This window comes from Eumetopias jubatus, unplaced genomic scaffold (genome assembly GCF_037043125.1).
Source record: "Eumetopias jubatus isolate StellerSeaLion01/CBP00866 unplaced genomic scaffold, mEumJub1_p1.0 scaffold_7, whole genome shotgun sequence".
NCBI classification, from domain to species: domain Eukaryota; kingdom Metazoa; phylum Chordata; class Mammalia; order Carnivora; family Otariidae; genus Eumetopias; species Eumetopias jubatus.
The window spans coordinates 15,369,287-15,392,167 of record NW_028274813.1 but is presented as its reverse complement, the minus strand read 5'-3'; the positions used below and the strand labels follow the sequence as shown (position 1 = coordinate 15,392,167).

Sequence of the window (22,881 nt, the reverse complement as noted above, 5' to 3'; positions counted from 1 at the left end):
ATTTTTTACCTGTCAGTCACTCCTTTCAGACTTGGGTGAAGTACAATAATACTATGTTTGTCCAGCTTGGAACATACCACACTGAAAACCCTTCCAAAAAGTTTTATGAGCACTATATCCAATGCTGCTCAGACACATGAAGTGAGAGAATGCTTCCTCTAATCCATAGTGTGGACCTTTTCACGCTATGAAGGAATCAGTGAACTGAAAGGCAAACCATGATCAATTTGTTCTTGATTAACACAGATTCAACATTTAAATCTGCTTAACCTGTGTGTTGTGAAAAACTCTGTAGATAAACACAAGTATAAAGCCTTACATCACAGTGGCTGGAGATCTTAAAGTATCCCAAGCCCAAGGCTCACACTCAGTGGGTGCAGGGAGAAGACACAGAGAGATGCTTTCTGTTAAGAAACAGGGAACTCCAGTGTTTCTTGACTCTGTTAAAATTCTGGAAACTGTTAAACACAAAGCAAATGTTTAAGAGAGAGCTGAGTTTATGCAAAGCAAGACCTACCTAAAGACCTTGTAGACTCATTGGTTGGAGGAAGGGCAAGGTCAGACAGACCACACTTTGAACCCCAGGCTGGCCACTTTGGGGGTTGGGAAGTTACTCTACCTATTTTAGAATCGGCTTCCTCACCTATAAAATGGGTGTAATAGTGCCAACTTAGAGGGCTGTTGGAATGAATAAATGAGATAATGAGTGTAAGGCATCTGGCTTATAAAAGGTGTCTAATACAGGGTAGCTTTTAATTGTTACAAAAATGACCTTAAGGATGTGTATGTGTGTCATGCACACACACACACACACACACACACACACACACACACACACATTTCCCAGAGAAATTTTTGAGGCTAAAGTAGGGGACAGGTTTTAATGGCAGCACCAGAATTAGAATCTCTACACGCCCCCATCCTGTCCATTCTGGCCTCTGAGCTCTTTCATGAAGAAGAGAGCCAAAGAATGGGCAATACATAAATAAATAAACCAATGCATGAATAATTTCAGATATCTCATGGTATCACCAATGTTACAAATTTAGTTTGATATCTCAATCCAAAAGGATTTCTCGGGTGCCTGGGTGGCTCAGATGGTTAAGCGTCTGCCTTCGGCTCAGGTCATGATCCCAGGGTCCTGGGATCGAGTCCCGCATAGGGCTCCCTGCTCCTTGGGAGCCTGCTTCTCCCTCTGCTTCTCTCTCTCTATCTCCCTCTCTCTCTCCCTCTGTCTCTCATGAATAAATAAATAAAATCTTAAAAAAAAAAAGGATTTCTCTATTGGGCAATAATTAGATGCAAAGCAATGCATAGGCTACACATGGATGCAAAGATAATATGACATAATCTTTTTCCTCAAGACCTCACTGTCTAAGGAAGGCAAATGCAAGCATGACTCTAGATTCAATTCGGACCACTTTTTAGGTTGTTATATATATTGCAACTAAATAGAAAGGATCTCACCACATATCACAATAACATGTATAATTCCGTTCTTACCTAAAATTACTCCAGAATTGTTTCCCCCATTTTCTATGACATTCTAGGCCTTAAATCTGGCACAGATTGGTACAACACTCCCATCATCACAAATTTGATAGCATTTTCTCATAAAGTGAGGGGAAAAAAGACAAAGCTATCGAAGAAAGAATAATATGAAATACTGCCCTTAGATTTTTGCATTTTAAAGTGTTCTTTCTTAACAAAAATTATAGGATCATAGATATGAAATCATATTTATTCCCGGGGGGTGGGGAGAATGTGTATTTCTATTTATTTATAAAAGTCAAGTCAGATTATCAAAATTTCTTTAAAGGAATACAATTGCTATGAATGTTCCAGATCATAAGGAGCCCCATAATTCTCCTAGCCTATCAATGTAGTTTGAAATAAATATACAAATAGCCAGGTCAGTCTTGCAAATCCTGCAATATCCTGGATTGCAGTAGCCCTTAGAATTTAATGCAGATAACCCCAGAGCAGAAGGAGTCACGGGAGCCATCATTTTCATCCCTCTGCCTTGCAAACTTTAGAACCCCTGGAAAGATATGACTCTCCCTTGCCTCCATAAATGTCACCGCCTTTCACCCAGGACCTACACTTCCTGGTTCGGGAGCATGTGTAGGATAGGAACTCAAACCTCAGTCTCTGAGGCAGCCATCCTCCATCTCCTGCACGAGGAAGCCCCCCAACTGGGCTCCCAACCACTGCCCTTCCTCCCTCTGGGACATGGCTCCCTGCCCTTCCCAGGCTTCTGGAGCCTCCTGTTTCATTTGCTCCCACCACACCACCTGAGATGACGCTGTCTCCTATGGCCCTCCCAGCTACCCCCACCCCTGCTTTCATTGCCCTGCTTCTCTAGGTGGTAGCCCAAAGTTCTCTGCCTCCATCTTTTTATGGATATTTTTTTCTTAATATCCAAGGTATGCAAGGACCTTAGCACAGTGCCTGATGCAATAAGTGTTCAAAAACAGCAATCCTGATTATTACTACTACGACTATCCTTATTATTTCATCCCCATAAATCCACCAAAACTGCCCTGTCAAGTCGCCAACAGCCTCCCATCCCCCCTCTGGTGATCTTTACTCCATTCTCATTGACCTGGGACAGGTTAACACATCCCTGCTTATTTAAAATTCCTTCTTTGGCTTCTAAGGGCACCCTCTTGGCCCAGCGTCTCACACAGACTTCAGAATCAGGAACTTGATCAGCACAAAGAGATGGGCTCGAATTTGAAGATCCAAAGCCCTTTCGCCTACTTCTGCCTCCAGCCACCTCATCCAAAAGCAGGTGATGCGAAACCCTGCCTGCTCCTAACGTCGCGGCATCAAGGCTGTGGCACGCGTGGCACCCCCTTCCCGCACATCATGACATGCCTCACTCTCTGGCTCCTTTGAGGTCCCAGCTCAGATGTCACCTCCCCAGAGAGGCCCTCCCTGACCATCAGGAGCATCTCAACCAAAGGCAAAACTCAGTGAGCCCGAAGAACAAAACCCAAGCTGCCCCTTCTGCCCGCAGGCTGCTCTGCAGCTGACTCGCTCCCCGCTCACCTGGATCAGCGTCTCCAGCTCCTGTGGGCTCACGCAGATATGATCCCGCAGGAACTCCGCCTTCTCCAAGGCAATGGTATTCTTCTGGCTGCTCTCGAAGGGCTGCTCCAATGCTCGAAAGACCAGACCGCCGGTGACGAGGTAGACCACCACGACCACAAAGATTGCGACGACTGTTTTCCACTTCATGACGGTCTGCAAGCCCCCCTGGGAGGCGCCTTCCATCCTGGCTACCACCGTGGCTCGGGAGGAGATGGAGAGGCGTGGGGCGGCGTAGTGCCCGTTAGTGGCCCCCTTGGGCTGGCACACAGGGGGCGCTGCTGCCGGAACGGCCACTGAGAAACAGGGCGGGGGACAGGGGGAGAGAGAGTTTGTTGATAAATACAAGACACGAACTCGTCAGAAACAAAGCACAGATGTCTTTCTCAAGCCAGCTTTCAAACGGGAGCATGAAAACCTGGCTCACCAAGCCGGGCGGTAAGAGGATCTGATCAGTTTCGAGGTGCCTGCTTGAGTTCTTAGAAAAGGAGCACCAGGAGTTCTGGTGTTTCAAAAAAAAGTAGTAGTAACTGAGTTTAAAATTCTTATATTTCTCTACAAGGGTCCAGTTTTGAAAGTCAGGTCGCCGTAATTTAGAATTCATTTCTTCTCTCAAGCTTCCTTGGTTAAACAATGTCTAGGATGCAGGACAAACCTTCATATTTGAAAAACAGACGTGTTGTGCAACTCGGAGAGGGAATAAATAGGAGATTGATGCCCAGCTACTCTGTCCACATACTGAGGATTGGAGGATACCAAGAGCAGAGAGGAGATGAACGTCTAATGAGTTTCAAAGTCCCTTCCATCCCGGGTCGTGGTCACAAAACAAAGGGAAGAACAAGGCAAGCTTGCTATCAGGCAGACAAGTCAAAACTCAGACATAGTAAAAAAAAAAAAAAGTTGGGGTTTCAGAAGACAACCAAAGTGAAAAACAAAAGAACAGGTGACTGGACTAAGGGAAGGAAACAATGAGTGATGTTTCATGCCAAGTAACTTGGTTTCCTGGAAAAACATAAGAATAATAAAATAGATTTTAAGCACATTTCTAGGTAGAAAATGCGATTACCTTAGTGACAGAATTTTTCTTCTATTTTCCTCCAGTAAGAAGCCATTGAAAAAGAAATTCCCCCTTCGTTTTGAGAACATATTGGATTCTCAAAGGTCCCTGGTCTCTAGAAGGCCAATTTCATTACCTTGGAAATAAATATGTGAAGCTGGAGGCTTTTCTAGAATGGCAGGAAGAGCAGAGTCGTGTTCCACACGGGATGCTCTCATGCACTTCAGAACGCTGTCTTGTGCAGCAAGGAACAGCAACGCATTTGATTTTGCTCTGTCTTTAGTACACTAATGTTTATTATGGCCTCTGTCATAGTGCAGCCTGGCTGCTGTGTAAATAAGGTTTTAGGAGATGGTATTAGCTAATTACCTAAGTGGAGCAAACAAGCCCACTCAAGAGACTGGACTGCACACTCCCTGCCTTGGGAAACTCAAGACAAACAGAAGCACGGGAAGGTCACTCCGTCCCTGTTCAGAGCACCAATGATGCTGACGACATGCGGACAGAAGGGTGGCCGCCTCAAGGAATCCAGGTCTGTAAACATCTGCCTTTCCTCCTGGAGCCTCTAGATCAGCTTTTCTCTTTGAAAACCAAGCGGAACGTCATCCATTTATTGGACATGATTCTAGCAAATAAAATCATTAAATGTTAGATTTCCTCCCGACTCACTAAACGCAAAACCATCTGGAATCTCTCACTGAAAGATTTAAGAATCAGAATCAGCACCCTGGGCATCATGTTCTTGCTAATCCTTTCCCCAAAACACAACTCTCAGGTTCCTACCGGCCCTTGTTGATACTGAGGTTCGTCTTGTCTAGGACAGCTTTCTTTCAACCTTGCCCCTACACTTCCCACTCCTTCACCCTCCCTGCTGTATCTCAGTCCCCAGTGCCTCTCACCCTTCCCAGGGCCACCAACCTCAAGGGCCCCTCCCAGGGGCCATCATCAAGGCTTGCCTGGACCAATCCAGCAGCCTCCTAAGTGACCTCTCTGCCTCCACTCTCACCCACCTTTGACAAGCCCGGGGTTAAATACCACTTCTGGGAGCACCTCCCCCTCTTTTCCCCTGGCTCCCTCTGTGGTTGGCGGAACCATGGCCCCCAAAGATGTTCACGTCCTAATCCCTGGGCCCTATGCCTACGTTACCTTACATCACCAAAGGCACTTTGCAAATGTGATTAAGTCACGGATCTAGAGATAGAGAATTATCCTAGATTACCAGGGTGGGTCCAACATAATCACCAATGTCCTTAAAAGAGGAAGGCAGGAACATCAGAGAAAGACACACAAAGAGAGAAGCAGAGGTCACAAATCAAGGGATGGCATCAGCTTCTAGAAGCTGAAAGGACAAGGAACAGACTCTCCCCTAGAGGCTCCAGAAGGATCCAGCCCTGCCCATACCTTAATTTTGGCCCATTGAGATAGATTTTGAACTTCTGACCTCCAGGACCACAAGATAACAAATATGCATTCTGTTAAGCTTCCAAGATTGTGACAATTTGTTACAGCAGCAATAGGAAACTCATACACCCCCACTAGATCAAGGTCTCTCTTGGCCCACATTCACTGTGCTGTGCTCTTAATAGAGCCTGTTTACTTGTCATTTGACTTAGAGCTCCAGGAGGGCAGGCCCCGAGTCTACGCTCTCACCTCTGTACCCCAGTGTCCTGGCACACAATATGCTGATTACATGAATGGAGGAGAAAAGGAAGAGACCTTGGCACATCCAAACCACACATACCATGTGGATGAGGGGTGCTCAATGGGAAAGAGCTTGACGCTCCAGCAGCACTCAGCAGCAGGTGCTCCAACACAGCAATGCTCTGTTCATGCCTCCACAATTCATGGATGTTCCTTTGGCCAGCAGCCCCCTCCCCACCTTCACCTGCCTGGGAAACTCTCACCCTCCTCAGTTTCAGCTCAAATCTGCCTCCTCTGTGAAGCTGTCCTGGACTCTCCAGGCAGACTCAGCATGCCCGTCTCCCCACGAGCCTAGAAATCCCTGGGAGTCTGAAAGCTTGTCTTTTGATTGTTGGATCTCCATTTCTTGGCACAGTGCCGGGCATAGAGCAAATGTTTGTTTTCTGTTGTTGTTGTTGTTGTTGTTAACTCCTTCAGACTATAAACAAAGGCCCATCAGAATCACCACCACCCTCAGTAACAAGCATTTATGTAGTGGCCAAGTGAGCAGGAGGCGCTGTGCTATGGTGGGGATAAGTCAGAGTCCCTCCCAACTTTGGGGGTTTGATAACCTACTTAGGGAACATCCTCCCACAGCGTCAGGTGACAGACACTAGGAGGAAGCCCAATGATGGCCTTGAGTTCAGAGGTCAGCTGGAGCTGGGTCTCCTTCACTGACTTGCATTATGGATGTTTCCGGGGCTTCTAGCATTCCTGAGGCTGAGCAGAATTGGGCCTGACAAAGGTCTTTCTCAGACCAGTTCCTGATGCTAGTTTGCTAAGAGACTGTCCCTGGGAGCAGAGTCTGAATAGAATCCACCAATCCCAAGTTTCCAAAGCACCAGGAGCAAAGACTGGAGTTTCAGTTCCAAAGCCATCAGTGTCTGGCTGACCCCTTAGTTTCTCTGTTTCCTTATCTGCAGAAAGTAGATAGTAAGGACTCCGTTGGAGGGCTGCAAGGCACATGCGTGGTTATGGCCACCGCATATCCCCGCTTCACAGATAAAGAAACTGAGACCCAGAGAGATTACATGGCTAAACTGAGGTCAAAGGGGCAGAAAGTAGGGGAGCCAGGATTAAAACGAGAATAATCTGACTCCAAAGTCAATTCTCTTCTCGAGCATAAGCACAGAAGAATAGGAAACAAAGAAATTCCCCTGGTGGAAAGGGCCCTTTTTCTGAAATGTATCAGTAATGGATGGGGCATAGAAAGTAATGACCTATCATTCCTCACAACTCCCACAGAAAAGTATCTGGCACTAAACGCACTGCCAAGAATTGATGAGAAGGAAAAGGCGGGAAGGGCAATATCCCTTCGGTTAATTTTCATTTTAAAATGTTTCCTCACAAGCATTCGCCCATTCCACTTCTACCTAAACACAGGTAGATATGGGAGCACGTGCGGAAATCTGCTTCTTCATGGTTGAAGAGGTTCGAGGTAGTTTTGAATTTTTCAGGCTTTCCCGTGCCCTGTACTTCCTGCCCGTTCTTGCACTCGGTCAACAAACACTGGAGTCAGCCGGGCACCGTGCTTGGTGCCGGGGATACGGAAATGAATAGGACCCACCCCTGCCTTCAGAGTCTGTGGGAGGGTCGACAAGGATCCTACACATGCACAAACCTAGTGCATCGTCACGAAACCTGGTGTGGAGAGCACTTATCATTATCTATCCCTCTGGACAGGTGAGGCACGAAGGCCCGGGGCAGAGGCATCCTTGGACCCATCTTCAGACACCTAGCCCCAAGTGCCTCCACTCCTCCGCGCCACTTGAAACAAATGACATCCACAGGACTCAGGGTTTCTAGGAAACCTGAAAGGCAGCTCACCTCAGAGGTGCCACTGTCACATAGCTACTTGACTCTGCCCATTGACCCAGGCAAAGTACAACTGATTGCAACACACTGGTGAGAAGCAGAGAACTCCTGCCTTCCCCACAGCCCTCCCAGGCCTGGAACGGGTCCAGGGCCACCTGCACCGGCAGCTCAGAGCTTCCAGAGAGCTCCAGGTGAACGCAGAGTCTGGAATCCCCAGAAAGCTTCCCCGGGTGTACGTGGACTTGAGGCAAGTGCAGAGGGTGGGTGTCGGGAAGAAGGAAGGAATGCTGAGGAACCTCACAGCAGCTGGTTTTACCATGACCCTCCTCTAAGAAGAGCAGAGAGAATGTGCGAGCTCCCTCTGATTCCACCTACGCCCACAGCTAGACCTTGTTCTTCCCGCTTCCATCTGGTGGCTGTACCTTAAAGGTGATCGAGCTTGTCCTGGTAAGAACACAGGGACGGTCTACACACACTGAGTGAGCAAGCCATGCATGTCCCCAAAAGGCCACCACAGAAAAGGCTCTCCCTTTGGGTTCAGGGATTTCTCTCCCCTAGCCGTCTTAAAACGCCAGGCTTTGCGTCCAGACAGAAGAGACCAAGGCATCAGGAAATGTCTGGGACCCTTTAGAGACAGAGAGCCAAGACAAGAGGAAAACAGGCTGAATGGGGAGGAGGAAGGAGCTGAGAACATGCTGCCACCCTGACTCACATCTGTCCCCACCTCTCTCTTTAGGGCAGACCTTGTCTTCTCTCACCGGAATCACTTCGCGAGCCTCCAGTCCTACCTCTTTGAATCCATCCTCCACACCACAGCCAGGTGGCGCTCTCCCAGGTGTGACTCTGAACACAGCCGCCTCACACTTGAGCCCCTCTGAAGGCACCACAGTGCGTCAGTAAAGGGCAGGCTCCTTCCAGGACCTGGTGCCTGCCTGTCTCCCCAGCCTCACCTGCTGCCATGCCCCACACACACAACCTTTGACCCCGCCAAACCCAGCAGCACCCTGACCCTTGCATGCTGAGCCACCTGCTGATGCCACCCTCTGAGCCTTCTTGCTTCCCAGATACCTTTATTCTCCCCACTCTTTATCTGGCCCACAACAGCTCCTACTTCAAAACCCACTTCATGTGTCACCACCTCCAGGAAGTCCTCCCTGACTGCCCACCCCCCAGTATAATCAGATGTCCTTCCTCTATGCTCTCTCTATGTCTCAGTATGGAGCTTAGCACACTGCCTACAACTGAATTGCTCCCACTTATAATCTGCTCCATTCCTGAATTCATTCACGCATCCATCCACAGATCTACCAGCATTTATGATACCCATTTCACACACTTGCCCAACAGAAAATCTGACTGCAGAATTCATTGAATCTGGTAGTGTGAGCTGCCCCAGTACTGTAGTATTTTCTTCCCACAGAAAGACTTCCAGAGTCGAGGTGTTAAAGTTCTCAGAGAGTAAAATAGTCTAAGGAGAGTTCTTCATGATTTGTTCAATTCCTAGGGAAGACAAGAAGGAGCCCAGAACCAGGGCTCCTCCTTGTCCATGCTGAGCTGGTCAGAACAGCCCTGGCATTTCCCACTGCCCTGCTCCTCTTCCAAGATCTGGGGCTCCCTACCTTGTGGTTTTCCCAACAGGCCCCACACCCCACCAAGCTGGTGAGAGGGACCCCTCTGTTGTGACTCTATCATCAAGGCCTGAAGGCACACAGCCACAGCTGGGGTTCTGTTGTCTAGTTCCAAAATGCTTCCTGAATAACATATTTTGTCTCTTGCTCTAGGTTTTTTCCTCCATAATTGAAATTAACTAGAGCTCTTAAAAAAAAAAATTTTTCCCCCTACCTTTCGATTAAAAATGACATAAGCAGCTGTAGTTCCCCAGATACCTCCTTTACCCTGGGGCCAAGTGTTTTTAAATCCCGTTGTCAGGACTCATGCCTTCCAGACAGAGGTTTGCCTTTCCCAGGTGTTTTCTCAAAAGCAGTTACCTCTCCTCACTGGGCTCCATGAAGGGGACCTTTCCCAAGCAGGTTAGAGCCAGGGGATCCTTCTAAAATTCTAATCCTCCTCCTGCTTAAAGCCCCACAATTATTCCCACAGCTGTTTACATGGCCTCCAATGTCCCATGTGCTTAGGGCCCATCTGCCTTCCCCAGCCCCCTTGCCCCACCCTCCACATGCTGCCCTCTGACCCCAGCCAACTCCCGTGGGTATCAGTTATCTCAAGCACATAGATCACAAGTGGTTGTACCAATCGAACCAATTCTTTTTACAGATTCACAGTAGAAAGCAAAACGGAAAAGGTCATGTTAATCCATTCGGCAGAAAAATCCTATGACTTAAGCCCATAAGTCAGTGAAATGCCTCATTCTCCAACCTGAGGAAATCTGTTCACTGCATCCCACCCAATGATGGTGACAGAAGCAGCTAGAGGTACTTTGATAAATTCCATAGTTATCAGAGCATAAAATACAGAGGTGATCAGGACACTAATGTTTTACAGTGATGAAAAGGGAGGGGCATTTAGAAACTCCGTGTGCCCTTTGTTCATTTATTCAACAAATACACGACAACTCTGTGCCTGGGGTAGCAGCAAACTCCACACTCAGTGTCCAGGCTGCCAAACCACCATCCACCAGGAAGCTCAAGGGACAAATTCTTTTGAGAAGCGCAAGGCCAGGGACACCAGTGGATGTAGGCTTCCCTGTAGCTTTGATTCCCCTCAATGTAACTTTAATCCCTCTTCAACTCTCTGCTTCCTCTGCTCTGACCCAACCTGCCCTCTTCATCCCAAACCTTTCCAAAGACACCTCAGGTCCACCACACTGAAGACCTCCCCAACTTTCTCAGCATCTTCAGGGAGCTTTCCTCCACCTTCTTCAGTGACACCTGAGCTTCCCCTGATGACACTGTCCTCTGAGTGTGGCATTCAGGTAGAGGCTGTTCAATCTCCCTCACCCACAATGTCAGAGCCACCCTGTCCCAGAAAAATAACACTCCACCCTCTTGCGTCCCAATCCCTGTTCCTCTGAGACCCAAACCCTCTGGCTTCTCCACTTCCTCCTCTTCCCATGGCTGTCTGTGGTAGAGCCACTTCTCTCCTTGATGCCCTGAAGTTTCCGTCCAGGTCCTGCTTGCCTCCTGAGTTATTTCAGCTGTTACAAGGACAATCCATCCAATACCCAAAATTCCCATTTCCTTGATTATCATCATCTCCAATCCACTTCAACCAGTGACTCAGGTCGGGTTCCCCAGAAGCAGATCCCAAGATGAAGACTGGTTTGCAAGCATTTTATTTAGAAAGTGCTTCCAGGACAAGCTCATAAGGGAGTGGGGAAGCAGGGAGGGGAAGGGCAGGAAACCAAATAAAAGTAGATTCCAGCTGAAGCCCTGTCCCCTGAGCCCATGGGAGCTCCGCAGTATAGATGACTTCCCCAAGTTTGTCCCACCTCGGGGCCAGGGAGCTAGGCTCTCCTTCTCTCCCCTAGTCAGTCACTGGCTACAGACATCCCCGGAGGGACATAAATGCCCAGGAGCATCCTGGTAAGAGATGACAGTAGAGCAAGGAAATTCTTCTGAAAAAGGACTCTTTGTAGGGACAAGCTACAAGGAGAGAAGGACACAGACTCTGGAGGAGGGGTGCACAGGGCCAGGAAGAGCGTTCTGGAAGAGCTGGTGGGGCACTAATGATTTCCAGTACAACTGCCTCCTGCTATGGCCACATCCCAAACCCCATCATCACAAGAAATGTCCCTGCCTCAGAAATATGCCGGTAAAGAAATCCACTTCAGACTGGAGCTTCCTATCCCCCTGGCTCTCTCCCAGGAAGTAGCCCCACAACACATCCTGCCCCCACTTCTCACTCTTTTGTGCCCCCACTGTGTTTTCTTCCCTCCCCGCCCAGCTTAGATTCCAAGTTCAACCCTTTACTCTCCAGCTCACAGACTCTACCCCCTCTCTTTCTGGCCTTTCCTGGAGACACCTGGAGACACCCCCTTCTCTCTGCTCAGAGACCATATCCAGGCTGCTAGATGCTGCTGGGAAATCGAACAGCCTTGGGGATTGCTGCCTCTCTAAACCTACAGTTTCCTTCTTCAGCTCGGTTCCACACAGCCAGCTGCCCTGACAGACGTCATGGAGATATTAAGGTGTATTTGACTGTACACACACCTGAAATTGTACATGGCGATCCGTCTGCAAGATAGCTTCTACTTTATGGAAGGATTTGTGGGGGAAAGCATGGGAACGGCAAGCTGTGTGTACGACTAAAATGGGCTGTAGTTTATATTTATAATCTTTAAGAACAAACTGTTTATGTAGAATGAGCTGTACCCTCATTGTGCCTTGTCCCAGGGTCACTGAGATGGAGTCTCCATGCCCCAGTACACTGTGCTTTGCAAGCAGCCTCAGCCACCTGCCCCTCCAGTGTAGCCGCCCGGTGCTCCTGGCTTGCTTCATAGTCACTAAAACCTCCTATTAAAAAAAAAAAAAAAAACTTGGATAAAAAAAAATTTTAGATGGCTCTTCCTTCACTGTGCCTACTAAGTCGCAAAAATGAATGAGATCCATCAAAGGCAGAAAACGGTTTCTACAAAACACCCCACAAAATGGCTTTGCCTTTCAGCATTACCCTCTGGATAATTTCCCCCTTAAAGTGGCTCTTCTGATGCAGTATCAGTGCTGCTGCCATCAGCAACATTTCAGCGATTCGCTGCAAATGCAGCCATCCGAGGCTGGGAGTGAGTGCAGGAGGGAGGAAGGGAGAAACCCAAAAGAGAACAGAATACCCACATTGTTCCTCATGAGGGTGGGCAGACAGTGACGTAGCAAACATATCTGTCCGTTTCTCTGAAGACTGAGAAGTGTTTGCAAGTACTATTAATAGCCCTAATTAGTGAAGTCTTCAAGGAATCAACAGACTTCCTGAAAAATTGGGGAAGCAGATCTAAAAAGATAGGGAAGGGAATCTTCAATAAACCAGCACTCCTAGGTGTGGGGTACCAAATGGGATCTGATGAAGCCAAGAGTCATTGCTGCCAGGGGAATCCTAGGGCAGAACCAGCCTCCAGGGGAACTTTCCAACCAACCATGAGCTGCTGAATGTAGGCTGGTCCTTCTAGCCAAACCAACACCTCACTCCACCCCCTAAATATCTGCAGTCCTTTCTCACTAGTAATCCCTCCTGCTAGAGAGTAAATTCCTCCAGATGCCCCCTACTCTGGGCCCTTTGCCTCTAAATCTCCCAAAGTCCCCATTCCAGTGCACAGCATATAATAAGAGCTCAATTAATATTCATGGAATGGATTCAACAAATGTTGGTCAAGTGTCTATCACGAGTCAGGCACCAGCGAGCACAAAGGTGATGGAGCAGGACCCTGCTGTCCAGGAGCTCACCAGGCAAAAAGTTGGATGCAACCTTCACCTTCACTCCCATGTAATTCAGAAAAGGCCTAGCACTCAAGGATCTAGAAAAGGGATCTGAAATCTCAGAGAGCAAATAGATCCCTGCCTGGATTGTGAGGAAATCTGCCAAGCTGCTACGCTGGTCCTTAACCTGCTCCCCAAGAAACAGCTCATAAAGCAAGGGAGTATAGAAAGAAGTGTGCTCTGGCATTGTTCTCAAAAGTTCACTTCCTCTTCCATGTTACTTCTGATAGATCCTCAGACCCACAGCTGTTACCCAGGACACCTTTCTATGTGATGGGTTAGCAGCAATTAAGCCGTCATCAAAAACATATTTCCATTCAAGAAACTGCCCAGTTACAAGAATCATAGGTCCTGACTCAGAAACCTATAACCAAAAACCTACAACCAATTAGCGAATATTGGCACATCATAGGGCTCAATAAAATAGCGGGGGCGCCTGGGTGGCTCAGTCGTTAAGCGTCTGCCTTCGCTCAGGTCGTGATCCCAGGGTCCTGGGATCGAGCCCCACATCGGGCTCCCTCCTCTGTGGAGAAGCCTGCTTTTCCCTCTCCTACTCCCCCTGCTTGTGTTCCCTCTCTCGCTGTGCCTCTCTCTGTTAAATAAATAAATAAAATCTTTTTAATAAATAAATAAATAAATAAATAAATAAAATAGCGTAAAATGAAAGCGTTCAGCTTGCCATGTAAACAATGTTAATGAGGGACGCAACAGTCCCTGTAAACAGCAAAGCTCAGGGGAAAAACCACAAGAGGAAAAAAAATTTTTTTCCATAGACAGCTAAACCCAACTTTTGGGTTCTCGGCTTTTAAGCAAGGAATATAATCCTCTTGAAAATCCTAGCTGATGTTTAATGCGTCATACGCTTTGGATTCAACCTGTACTTAATTGCTTTGAAGTTGCCTCTGAAGAGGTCATTTGAAATACAGTCTTGTGGTTATGATTCCTCCTCTTCATAGAAAGGAGGAGGGAAAAGGGCCCAGAAATTGTTACAACCAATTAAAATAGCAAATGACACAACCCGGCTATCTTGGAATTTGAGGGCATTTCCAAGAGTTCCCTGCCATTTAAAGATTTTTAATGGCCCCTCAGATGCCAGTTGCATTTCAGCTGCTATAACTGGGAGGTGCTGAAACCAGCAAAGCCATTTGCTCCATAGTCACGGGGCTAGATTAGGTACGTCGTGGAGTTAGCACTTTGTTCTTCAAGCACAGCCAAAAGTGCCATACCATTTAATTCACTGGAAACTTCCGCGTGAGGTCCATTTCCTGACATTCTCTAAGCGGTTCACAGGTAGCAGGGTAGTGTCTTTCCGTTCACGGATCACTGTCGGCTAATGTTCCCCATGGCACATAATGCGGCCTCTATCATTCGATGAGTGCCTACTATATGCTCAGTAGTCTCTGAGGTGCTCTAAGGGAACTTAAGCATTAGCTATCACCAGAAAAAAAGGATCCATCAAAGTTGTCATTTCTTACTTGTCCTGGTGACTCAACCCAGAAGCAGACCATAGGGTAGCTTCTACATGACCGTCTAGCTAGGATAGGGTTGCTAGATTTGTGAGTGTGCTAAAATTCACATCACATAAAATTCACCATTTTAACCATTTTAAAGTATACAACTCAATGTGCACTGCAAGATTCAGCAAAAAAAAAAAAAAAAGAATGCAGGACAGGCAGTTAAATTTGTATTTCAGATTTTTTAAAATTAAGATAAGTATAGCCCATGCAATATTTGGGACATACTTATACTTAAAAATTATTTTTCTGAAATTTGCATTTAACTGGGTGTCCTGCATTTTATCTGGCAATCCCATGGCAGGGGGACAGGAAGAACACAAACATCAACCACCCAACACAACCAGCCAAAAATGTAGGTAAGTACGACACTGGGTGATACCAATCATAAATATAAAAACAACCAGGCTTGAACCTCTGGCACCCTATCACGGCTGCTCTTCCCAGGGCCCCCACTGCCTCCACCTTGCCAGATCCTGTGCCCACCAACATGGCTGCATCCGACTTGGCCTCCCACAGCACCCCACATAGAAGGCTTTGCTCCTTTTTTTTTTTAAGATTTTATTTATGTATTTGTTTGAGAGAGAGAGATAGGGAGAGAGAGCACAAGCAGGGAGGAGCGTGAGAAGCATGCTCCCTGCTGAGCAGGGAGCCCGATGTGGGGCTTGATCCCAGGACCCCGAGATCATGACGTGAGCCAAAGGCAGATGCTTAACCAACTGAGCCACCCAGGCACCCCAGGCCTTGCTCCTTCTTAAAACGCTCCCATTGGCTTCTTGACACCACATTCCCAAGATTTTCCTCCATTCTCTCTGGTTAGGTCTTGTGGGTTTGTTTGCTTGTTTGTGTTTGTTTTTGTTTTTGAGAGACAGAGAGAGAAAGCACACCCATGCGAGCAGGGGAGGGGCAGAAGGAGAGGGAGAAGCAGGCTTCCTGCTGAGCAGGTAGCCCGATGTGGAGCTCGATCCCAGGACCCCAAGATCATGACCTGAGCCAAAGGCAGATGCTTAACTGACTGAGCCACCCAGGCACCCCAGGCCTTGCTCCTTAAAACGCTCCCACTGGCTTCTTGACACCACATTCCCAAGATTTTCCTCCATTCTCTCTGGTTATGTCTTGTGGGTTTGTTTGCTTGTTTGTGTTTGTGTTTGTTTTTGTTTTTGTTTTTGTTTTTGAGAGACAGAGAAAGCACACCCGTGCAAGCAGGGGAGGGGCAGAGGGAGAGGGAAAGAGAGAGAATCTCAAGCAGGCTCCATGCTCAATGCAGAGCCCGACACAGGGCTCTATCTCACGATCCTGAGATCATGACCTGAGCTGAAATCAAGAGTCAGATGCTTCACCAACTGAACCCCCCAGGCTCCCTGGTTAGGTCTTTTCAAATCCATTCTCCAGATTCCTCTTCCTAAAAATTTGTAAATATTGGACTTTTGTGGGGCTCATCCCTGCACCCTTTCTTCTCTGCATTCTCTCCAGGACTAATCTATTTCAGGGCCAAGGTTTTAAATACCACCCACTTGCTGATGACTCCCAGATCTTTATGCCCAGGGAAGCGGCAGCCAGAGGCCAGCAGGAGGCCACTCACGGATCAGTGTGCAAAAGTCACAGGAGGTACAGGCATGCTGCATCCCAGGTGATAAGCCATGCCAGCACTGCAGTTGGCCAGAGTCCCCTGCTGCAGAGAACGAGGGAGCTCTGCTGGCTACTTGGGTTACAGGGATACTGATATCTGGGTCACCATGGCCATCGCCATAACGTCTGGGCCACTTACAACCGGAACAAGAACCAAGTATTTAATGACGACAGTCTCAAAGTCATCCTCGTGGACTACACAGAGGGCCATGTAGCCACTACCCAAGTGACCATCCTTCCTCTGTGTGTATGCCGAGAGAGCGTGGGCTTTGCAATGCTCAAGGCCAAGGTTCCGGGCCTTGGTGCAGTAGCTGGAGAAGCCCCTCACCCAAATAGCGGCATCTCAATGGGCACTGGTGGGAGCCTGGGATCAGAAAAGAGAGAGAAACATTTGGAAGGACAGGGCCCCCAGGAAAACTGTCCTGGACTGTCGGGGGAGGGAAGACTGTTTCTTCCAAGAATAAATTTCTACTCCTGAAAACACAGGTCTAACTGCCTGCTTCATACACGCAAATACCAATGGTTCGATTTCACTGGCAGACCTCAATTGCGTCTCACACTTAGTATGTCCAAATTGTGCTTGATCGCCAACCGGCCAAAAAAGAAGGCTCCTCTCCCAGGATGGTATTAACATCCACCCAGTTTGCTCAAGCCAAGCGGCCAGACTCTCAGAGGCAACCTCACTTCAGCCTCCCTGTTCCTCCCTCCCTCCCAGAATTCTGTCATTTCTACTTCCAAATAGACCTAGAAGGAGCCCTGACCCTCCTTCCCCATATCCCCACCATCCGCCCAGGCCACGGCCTCTCTGTGCGACTCTAGCCATAGAGCCTCACAGGTCCTGCCACGTCCACGCTCACCCCACCCCCAGCCATTCTCTGCCCAGAAGTCAGAAAACATTTTCAAACATAAATCCTATCACCTCCCTTCCTCAAACCTTTCAGAGCTCCCACCATTGCATCTAGGATAAAATGCAAGCCCCCTACTCTGGCCCCCAAGGCTTGACAACAGACCCCGGCCCACTTCTCCAGTTTTGTCCCTCCACCCTCGACCCCACCCCCACGCCCTGCATCCCAGCCTTCCTTCACTTTACACAGGGTCTTCTTCCCCCCATTCTCCCCATGGCTGACTCCCACCCATCCTTTGGGGCTCCGTTTAAATGTTACCACCTCACGGAGGTCTTTCCTGACCACCCTAAGCAGCCCCTCTCCTTTTGTCTCTACCTTTGCAGGTAGTAATATTATTTGCTAGTTTACTGTTGATTAGCCATCTTCCTCGGCACCTGCACCACAAGACTATCAACGCCAAGGGTAGAGACCTTGCTCATTTGGTTCACTTTTATACACCCAGTGCCTAGCCCAGCACCTGGCACATGGTAGGCATTTGATAAATACTTTGAATGAATACATAAAGCCAAGGAAGAGGTTTATTGTGTAATAATTACAAATTATACCAAAAATCAATAATATAATTTTTCTTTACCTAAAGGGGGTCCTAAATATCAACTAGTCATCTAACACCCTCAGCTAGAGGACATAAGCAACTTATCCAAGGCAAGTGGTAATCCCAGGATACAGGCCCAGTGTCCATCTAACTCTAAAACCCATCAAGACTCTCCACTGCCTTCATGTTCTGTTACAAGAAATTCTCTGAAAGAGCAGCTCAAACCGCGATCCTGTATTCATTCGAAAATTTAACCTGAATTTCTCCATTGGGTACTAATAAATCCTGCCATAATCCCACATCGCAATCTTTGGTGTTCAGGACTGGATTTCACCCAGTGGGAGCAGAGAGCAAAAGCTGAAGCATGGGAGACACCTGCTTTTCGGGTATACCCCAAAACAAATCAGCCACCCTTTAGTCATCGACATGAAGGTGAACTGCATCTTTCCCCAGGATCTTCCATTTAAGTCCAGCTGCACCTTGTCTCAAACCAACTCCTTTTTCATTGCTAGGCACTCACCAGAAATACCCTCATCTGAAAGCCCTGAAGGTACAGAAAGGCACGCCTTTGGAAATGACACCACATAATATCTTCTTATTCTTATTGCCTTGAAGCCTGCCGTCAAGCCCTCCCGTGCTTACGAATCAACAGAGACTGAATCCATGACCTCCTGACAGGACTGCCACATTGCACAACCTCCAAGGGATCCATTCACAATTGTACAATACACAACCTGCACAACTGTACATAGCGGCCCTACCTCTTAAGGCCTGCTTCAGCTCTGTCAAGTTTATGACCACTCTACAATTTGGACATGAGCTAAAAAAAATGTTCTTGTGCCAGAAAATTCAAATTTCCTTTCATCACAAGTGAACAATTACTGGATACATCTATCAAACTCTGCAGTCTGCTAAAGAGGATGGTTATCATACTTCAAGGTTATTTTTTTAATCAATTTCCATCAAAAAAACTTGATATGAAAAAGTAAACTGAAAACAAAGATCATGGTATGATCACTCTCTGGGACATATTTACATACTAAATAAATCAGTCAGGATAACCCATAAGATCTCAATGAAACCAAAATTCTTAAAAATGGAATAAACCCTCTCTTCCTCTTCTATGACTTTTAGTTTTATGGATTTGTGCTTATATTCTACAGCAGATGGTAATGTAGATCTTGTCAGCAGAAAAGACTTTAGCTAGCGACTCAGATCTTGAGCCTGAAATTAGGTTAATGACCGTGGTACCGCTCATGGGCCAAATCTGTAACCTACAAATAACCGAGAGGGATGTGGAATAGACCAGAGGTGTTCAAACTTTTCAAACAAAACCCTTCCATTTCAAGGAAAGGTTTTGTTCTAAAAGTTTGAATTTCAAGTAGAAAGTCAATTGAACAGAATAAAATTCAAACTTTAAGTGGAAATTATAGCTATGGAGGTAAAACTCCATTTGAAGGAAGGAGTCGGTCAGGTAAACCTAACAGACATAAGATCTGAATCAAACTGAACTTCCTTCAGATGAAAGAGTTTTGTTCTGAAAGTTTGAATTTTGGGTGGAAATTCAACTGGACTGAATAAAATTCAAACTTCAAGTGAAAATTATACAGATACAGACACAGATGTAAAATTTCATTTGAAGGGAGGATTTTGTTCTAAAAGTCTGAACACTACTCTTGGATATTGGATATTGGATTCTGCAGTACAGACGTAACATATTAAATATGAAATACATATTGCTGTTATTACGTACCACATTGCATTATATATAATATAGTGTAGGATAGAATAATACACTATAATATCATCTCAAAGCAAGCTGATGAGCTTTGCCTCCTTCTCAATCTCTACACTCATTCCAAGACCTCCTTGGGATGCAGAAGATTCGTGGAACAGGGATGGAAACCATGAATCTGGAAGAAAGAACACCAAAGGGAATATCCAGAACTCGGGTTCTAGTCCAAGCTTTGTACTAACTTGCCCTGTTACCTTCAGCATGAACTGTGGGAGCAGATCTAGGCACCAACACCAGCTTGTGTCACTTAAACTACTACTCTACTACTCTCTCTTATCTATAAAATGGAAACAGTAATCTGCCTCAGGGGATCACACTGCCAATTAAATGGTATCATACCCTTAAGGTGCTCATTGTTTGAATGGCTGTAGTGAGTATTTAATGATCACTAGTTGTGATAATAATTAAGTCATTAGATAAGGTCTATAGGATGGGAAATGTGTTACTGAACGTTGAATACAATGCTAACTGAAAACATTTGCACCAAATTCATTTCGGGTCCTGTTTTGACTAGTTTTATTGTAACTATCATTAGGGATTGTCACCGGTTTTCTTCCTCTCCAGAGACTAGCTAGCTGAAAGCCAAATGTATTCATCTTCACCTTTTGGCTTGTAGGTTCTTTGTAGCATCTCGATTTTCCCCCACAGCAATTAGCTCAGGGTCCTACAGAGTCAGTATTCCATCAGGGTTTCTTAAATGAATGAGAGCTTACCAGTTCTGAAATCCCAATACAACAAAGACCAAGAGCAGTCAAGTCCTTTAATAAATAAAAGAGACCCTCACTTCAGAGCACGTCCAAAATTTAGAAGTACACTGGATCCTTTAAGCCAATTGGCCTTATAATTGACCTCCTGGCTAAGCCTCAAGACAGGCTGTATTTTTTCCAAAACTGGCCACAACATCTCCAGTCCTGCATGCTCTCCTCACCATGAGACTCTTGATATTCTTCCCATAAGATGGAATCTACATGCTCCCTCTCCTTGAATCTGGACAGGCTTCTGACTAAGGCAAAAGTGGTATTGTGTGACCTCCAAAGCTTCCATAAAAGACCACACTGCTTCTTCCTGGTTCTCTTGGGACACTCACTCTTAGAACCCAGCTGCCGGGTTCCTGGGTGGCTCAGTCGGTTAAGCAACTGCCTTCGGCTCAGGTCATGATCCTGGAGTCCCGGGATCGAGTCCCGCATCAGGCTCCCTGCTGAGCAGGGAGTCTGCTTCTCCCTCGGACCCTCCCCCCTCTCATGTACTCTCTCTATCTCATTCTCTCTCTCAAATAAATAAATAAAATATTAAAAAAAAAAAAAAAGAACCCAGCTGCCATGCTATGAGGAAGCCCAAACTAGGCCATACGGAGAGGCCACGTGGCATGGTCCTGTGTGGGTGCTCTGGCCAACAGCCAAACTAAGATCTCAGCTGACAGTCAGCAATAACTGCCATCACATGAGGATGACTCCAGTTGATCCCAACCCCTCCTGCTCCCCACTAGCCATCAATATTCATAGCCTTCAAGTGTTCCCAGGTGAGGGCCCCCAGACATCCAGACATCATGGAGCAGAGATAAGCCATCACTAATGCATCCTGCCTGATTTCCTAAACCACGGAATCTATAACAAAATGCTTGCTTTATGCCAGTAAGTTGGCCTGGTTTGTTATATAGCAATAGGAACAGAAACAGATTTTAATATATATTACAGTAGAGGAATTACTCATAAAATGGAATCATGGCAAAAACCAGGAACAGAACCTAAGCATTGTATATATTGACTAATAAACAAGTCAAAACAAGATTCTAAAACCATACTATTATAGCATATCTTATTCTTCCATCTGTTGAAGTGCACCACACAGAGTAAATATAATAGTAACATTAAAATCACTATCATTTATTGAGTGCTTATTATGTACCAAGCACTACTCCAGGTACTTTACCCATATTAACTCATCCAAACATCAAAATAACTCTATGAACTGGGTACTAGTATTACCCCATTTTACAGATGAGCAAACAAAGCACAGGACTAAATTAACTTGCCCAAGAACACACATCCAGTAAGAGGCAGGGCTGGGATTTGCATCTAGTGATCTGGTTCCAGGATGGGTAATCCTATGCAGTGCACTGGGGATGCTTCTCGAGCCTTATGCCCTGTGAAATATACTATATGCGAAGCAGCTAGCACGGTGCTTGGCACACAGTCAACGCTCAGTGAATATTGCTTCCTTCCTTCCCCAACATTGACATAATTTAGATCGCCACATTTTCTAAAGCAAAAATGATGTCCTTCTAAAGCCAAATGTACACCTCCCACATTTTGCTTCACTCCTTGTTCATCTGACTGATGATTTCTACATTTTCATCCCCTGCCCTGACCTTTTCCCAGAACTTGTAGATTTCACTGTCTACCCAATTTCTCCACTTAGATGTCCAATTAGCCTCTCAAATTTAACACAAACATAATTTAAAGAAAAATCTTGTTTTCACACATACCCTGAAGCTGTTCCCCAGACTTCCCCATCTCAGTGAGAGGCACTGCCTTTCATACGCCCAGAAGTTGAGCCAAAAAGTCCAGAGTCGATAGTGGTTCTGCTCTGCCCTGGCCACATCCCTCAATCCAGCAGCCAATCCGTCCAACTCTTCCGAGTGGATCCTGATTTCCACCACTTCTCCCCACCCTCGCCCCCACAACCTCCCCCCCGCCGCCGTCCAAGCATCCAAGCTGCACAACCGTGTCCTACCCAGCCAGCCCATTCACCACACAGCAGCCAGCGTGACTTCTTTCTAAAAACCAAAGTCAACTCCACCACTCCCTTGCTTAAAGGCCTCCAGAGGATTCCCATCACACCCCAAAGAGCATCCAAACTCCTTCTCTTAGTTCTCCACGTTTTGGCCACTGCCTACCTGCCCCCTCAACCTCAGTTCCCCATCAACACCCTCCAGCAGCCACACCCAGTCTTCCAGTTTTTCCGAGTTACTTCCCACCTCTGGGACTTTGCATTTGCTGTCCCCTCTGGCTGGAACATTCTTGCCCAGATCCTTGCAGGGAAGCTTCTTGTCAATGCTCAGGGCTCTGCTCCACATCACCTCCTCAGAGAGGACTCCCGGCAGAAAGGCTAATCCCCCAGCTGTCACTCAGCAGCCCACCGCCTCACTGTTTCCTTCACAGCTGAAACTGTATCACCAGCTGAAATTGTCTTCTGTACTTATTTGCTTATTTACTATGTGTCATCCCCACTGGAATCTAAACATCTAGAGTATCTGATCTAGTGCATTTTGTTCCTTGCTTCATCTCAGCACTTAGATTGGTGTCTGTTACATCATAGAGGCTCAATAAATACCCGTTGGCTAAAATGAAAGAATCCCTTTACTGGACATAAATCCCTGGCAGTCTGGAACCAGTAATTATTCATCTTCGTATCACAAGTTCTGAGCCCAAT

At 46.7% G+C, this 22,881-nt stretch overlaps 1 protein-coding gene across 4 annotated transcripts in view; it reads right to left on the bottom strand.

The window, feature by feature from the left end:
- Positions 1–22,881, bottom strand: part of KCNK10 (potassium two pore domain channel subfamily K member 10) — a 126,440-nt gene that overhangs the window by 63,699 nt on the left and 39,860 nt on the right. For 2 of the 4 annotated variants that reach the window (XM_088025015.1, XM_028100989.2), the window contains exon 2: positions 3,055–3,389. In XM_088025015.1, coding sequence (XP_087881141.1) covers positions 3,055–3,389 — 335 coding nt within the window. Of the gene's footprint in view, positions 1–3,054; positions 3,390–7,570; positions 7,672–8,403; positions 8,429–22,881 lie in introns of those variants that run through there. The other 2 variants (XM_028100998.2, XM_088025016.1) reach the window with 2 other exon arrangements.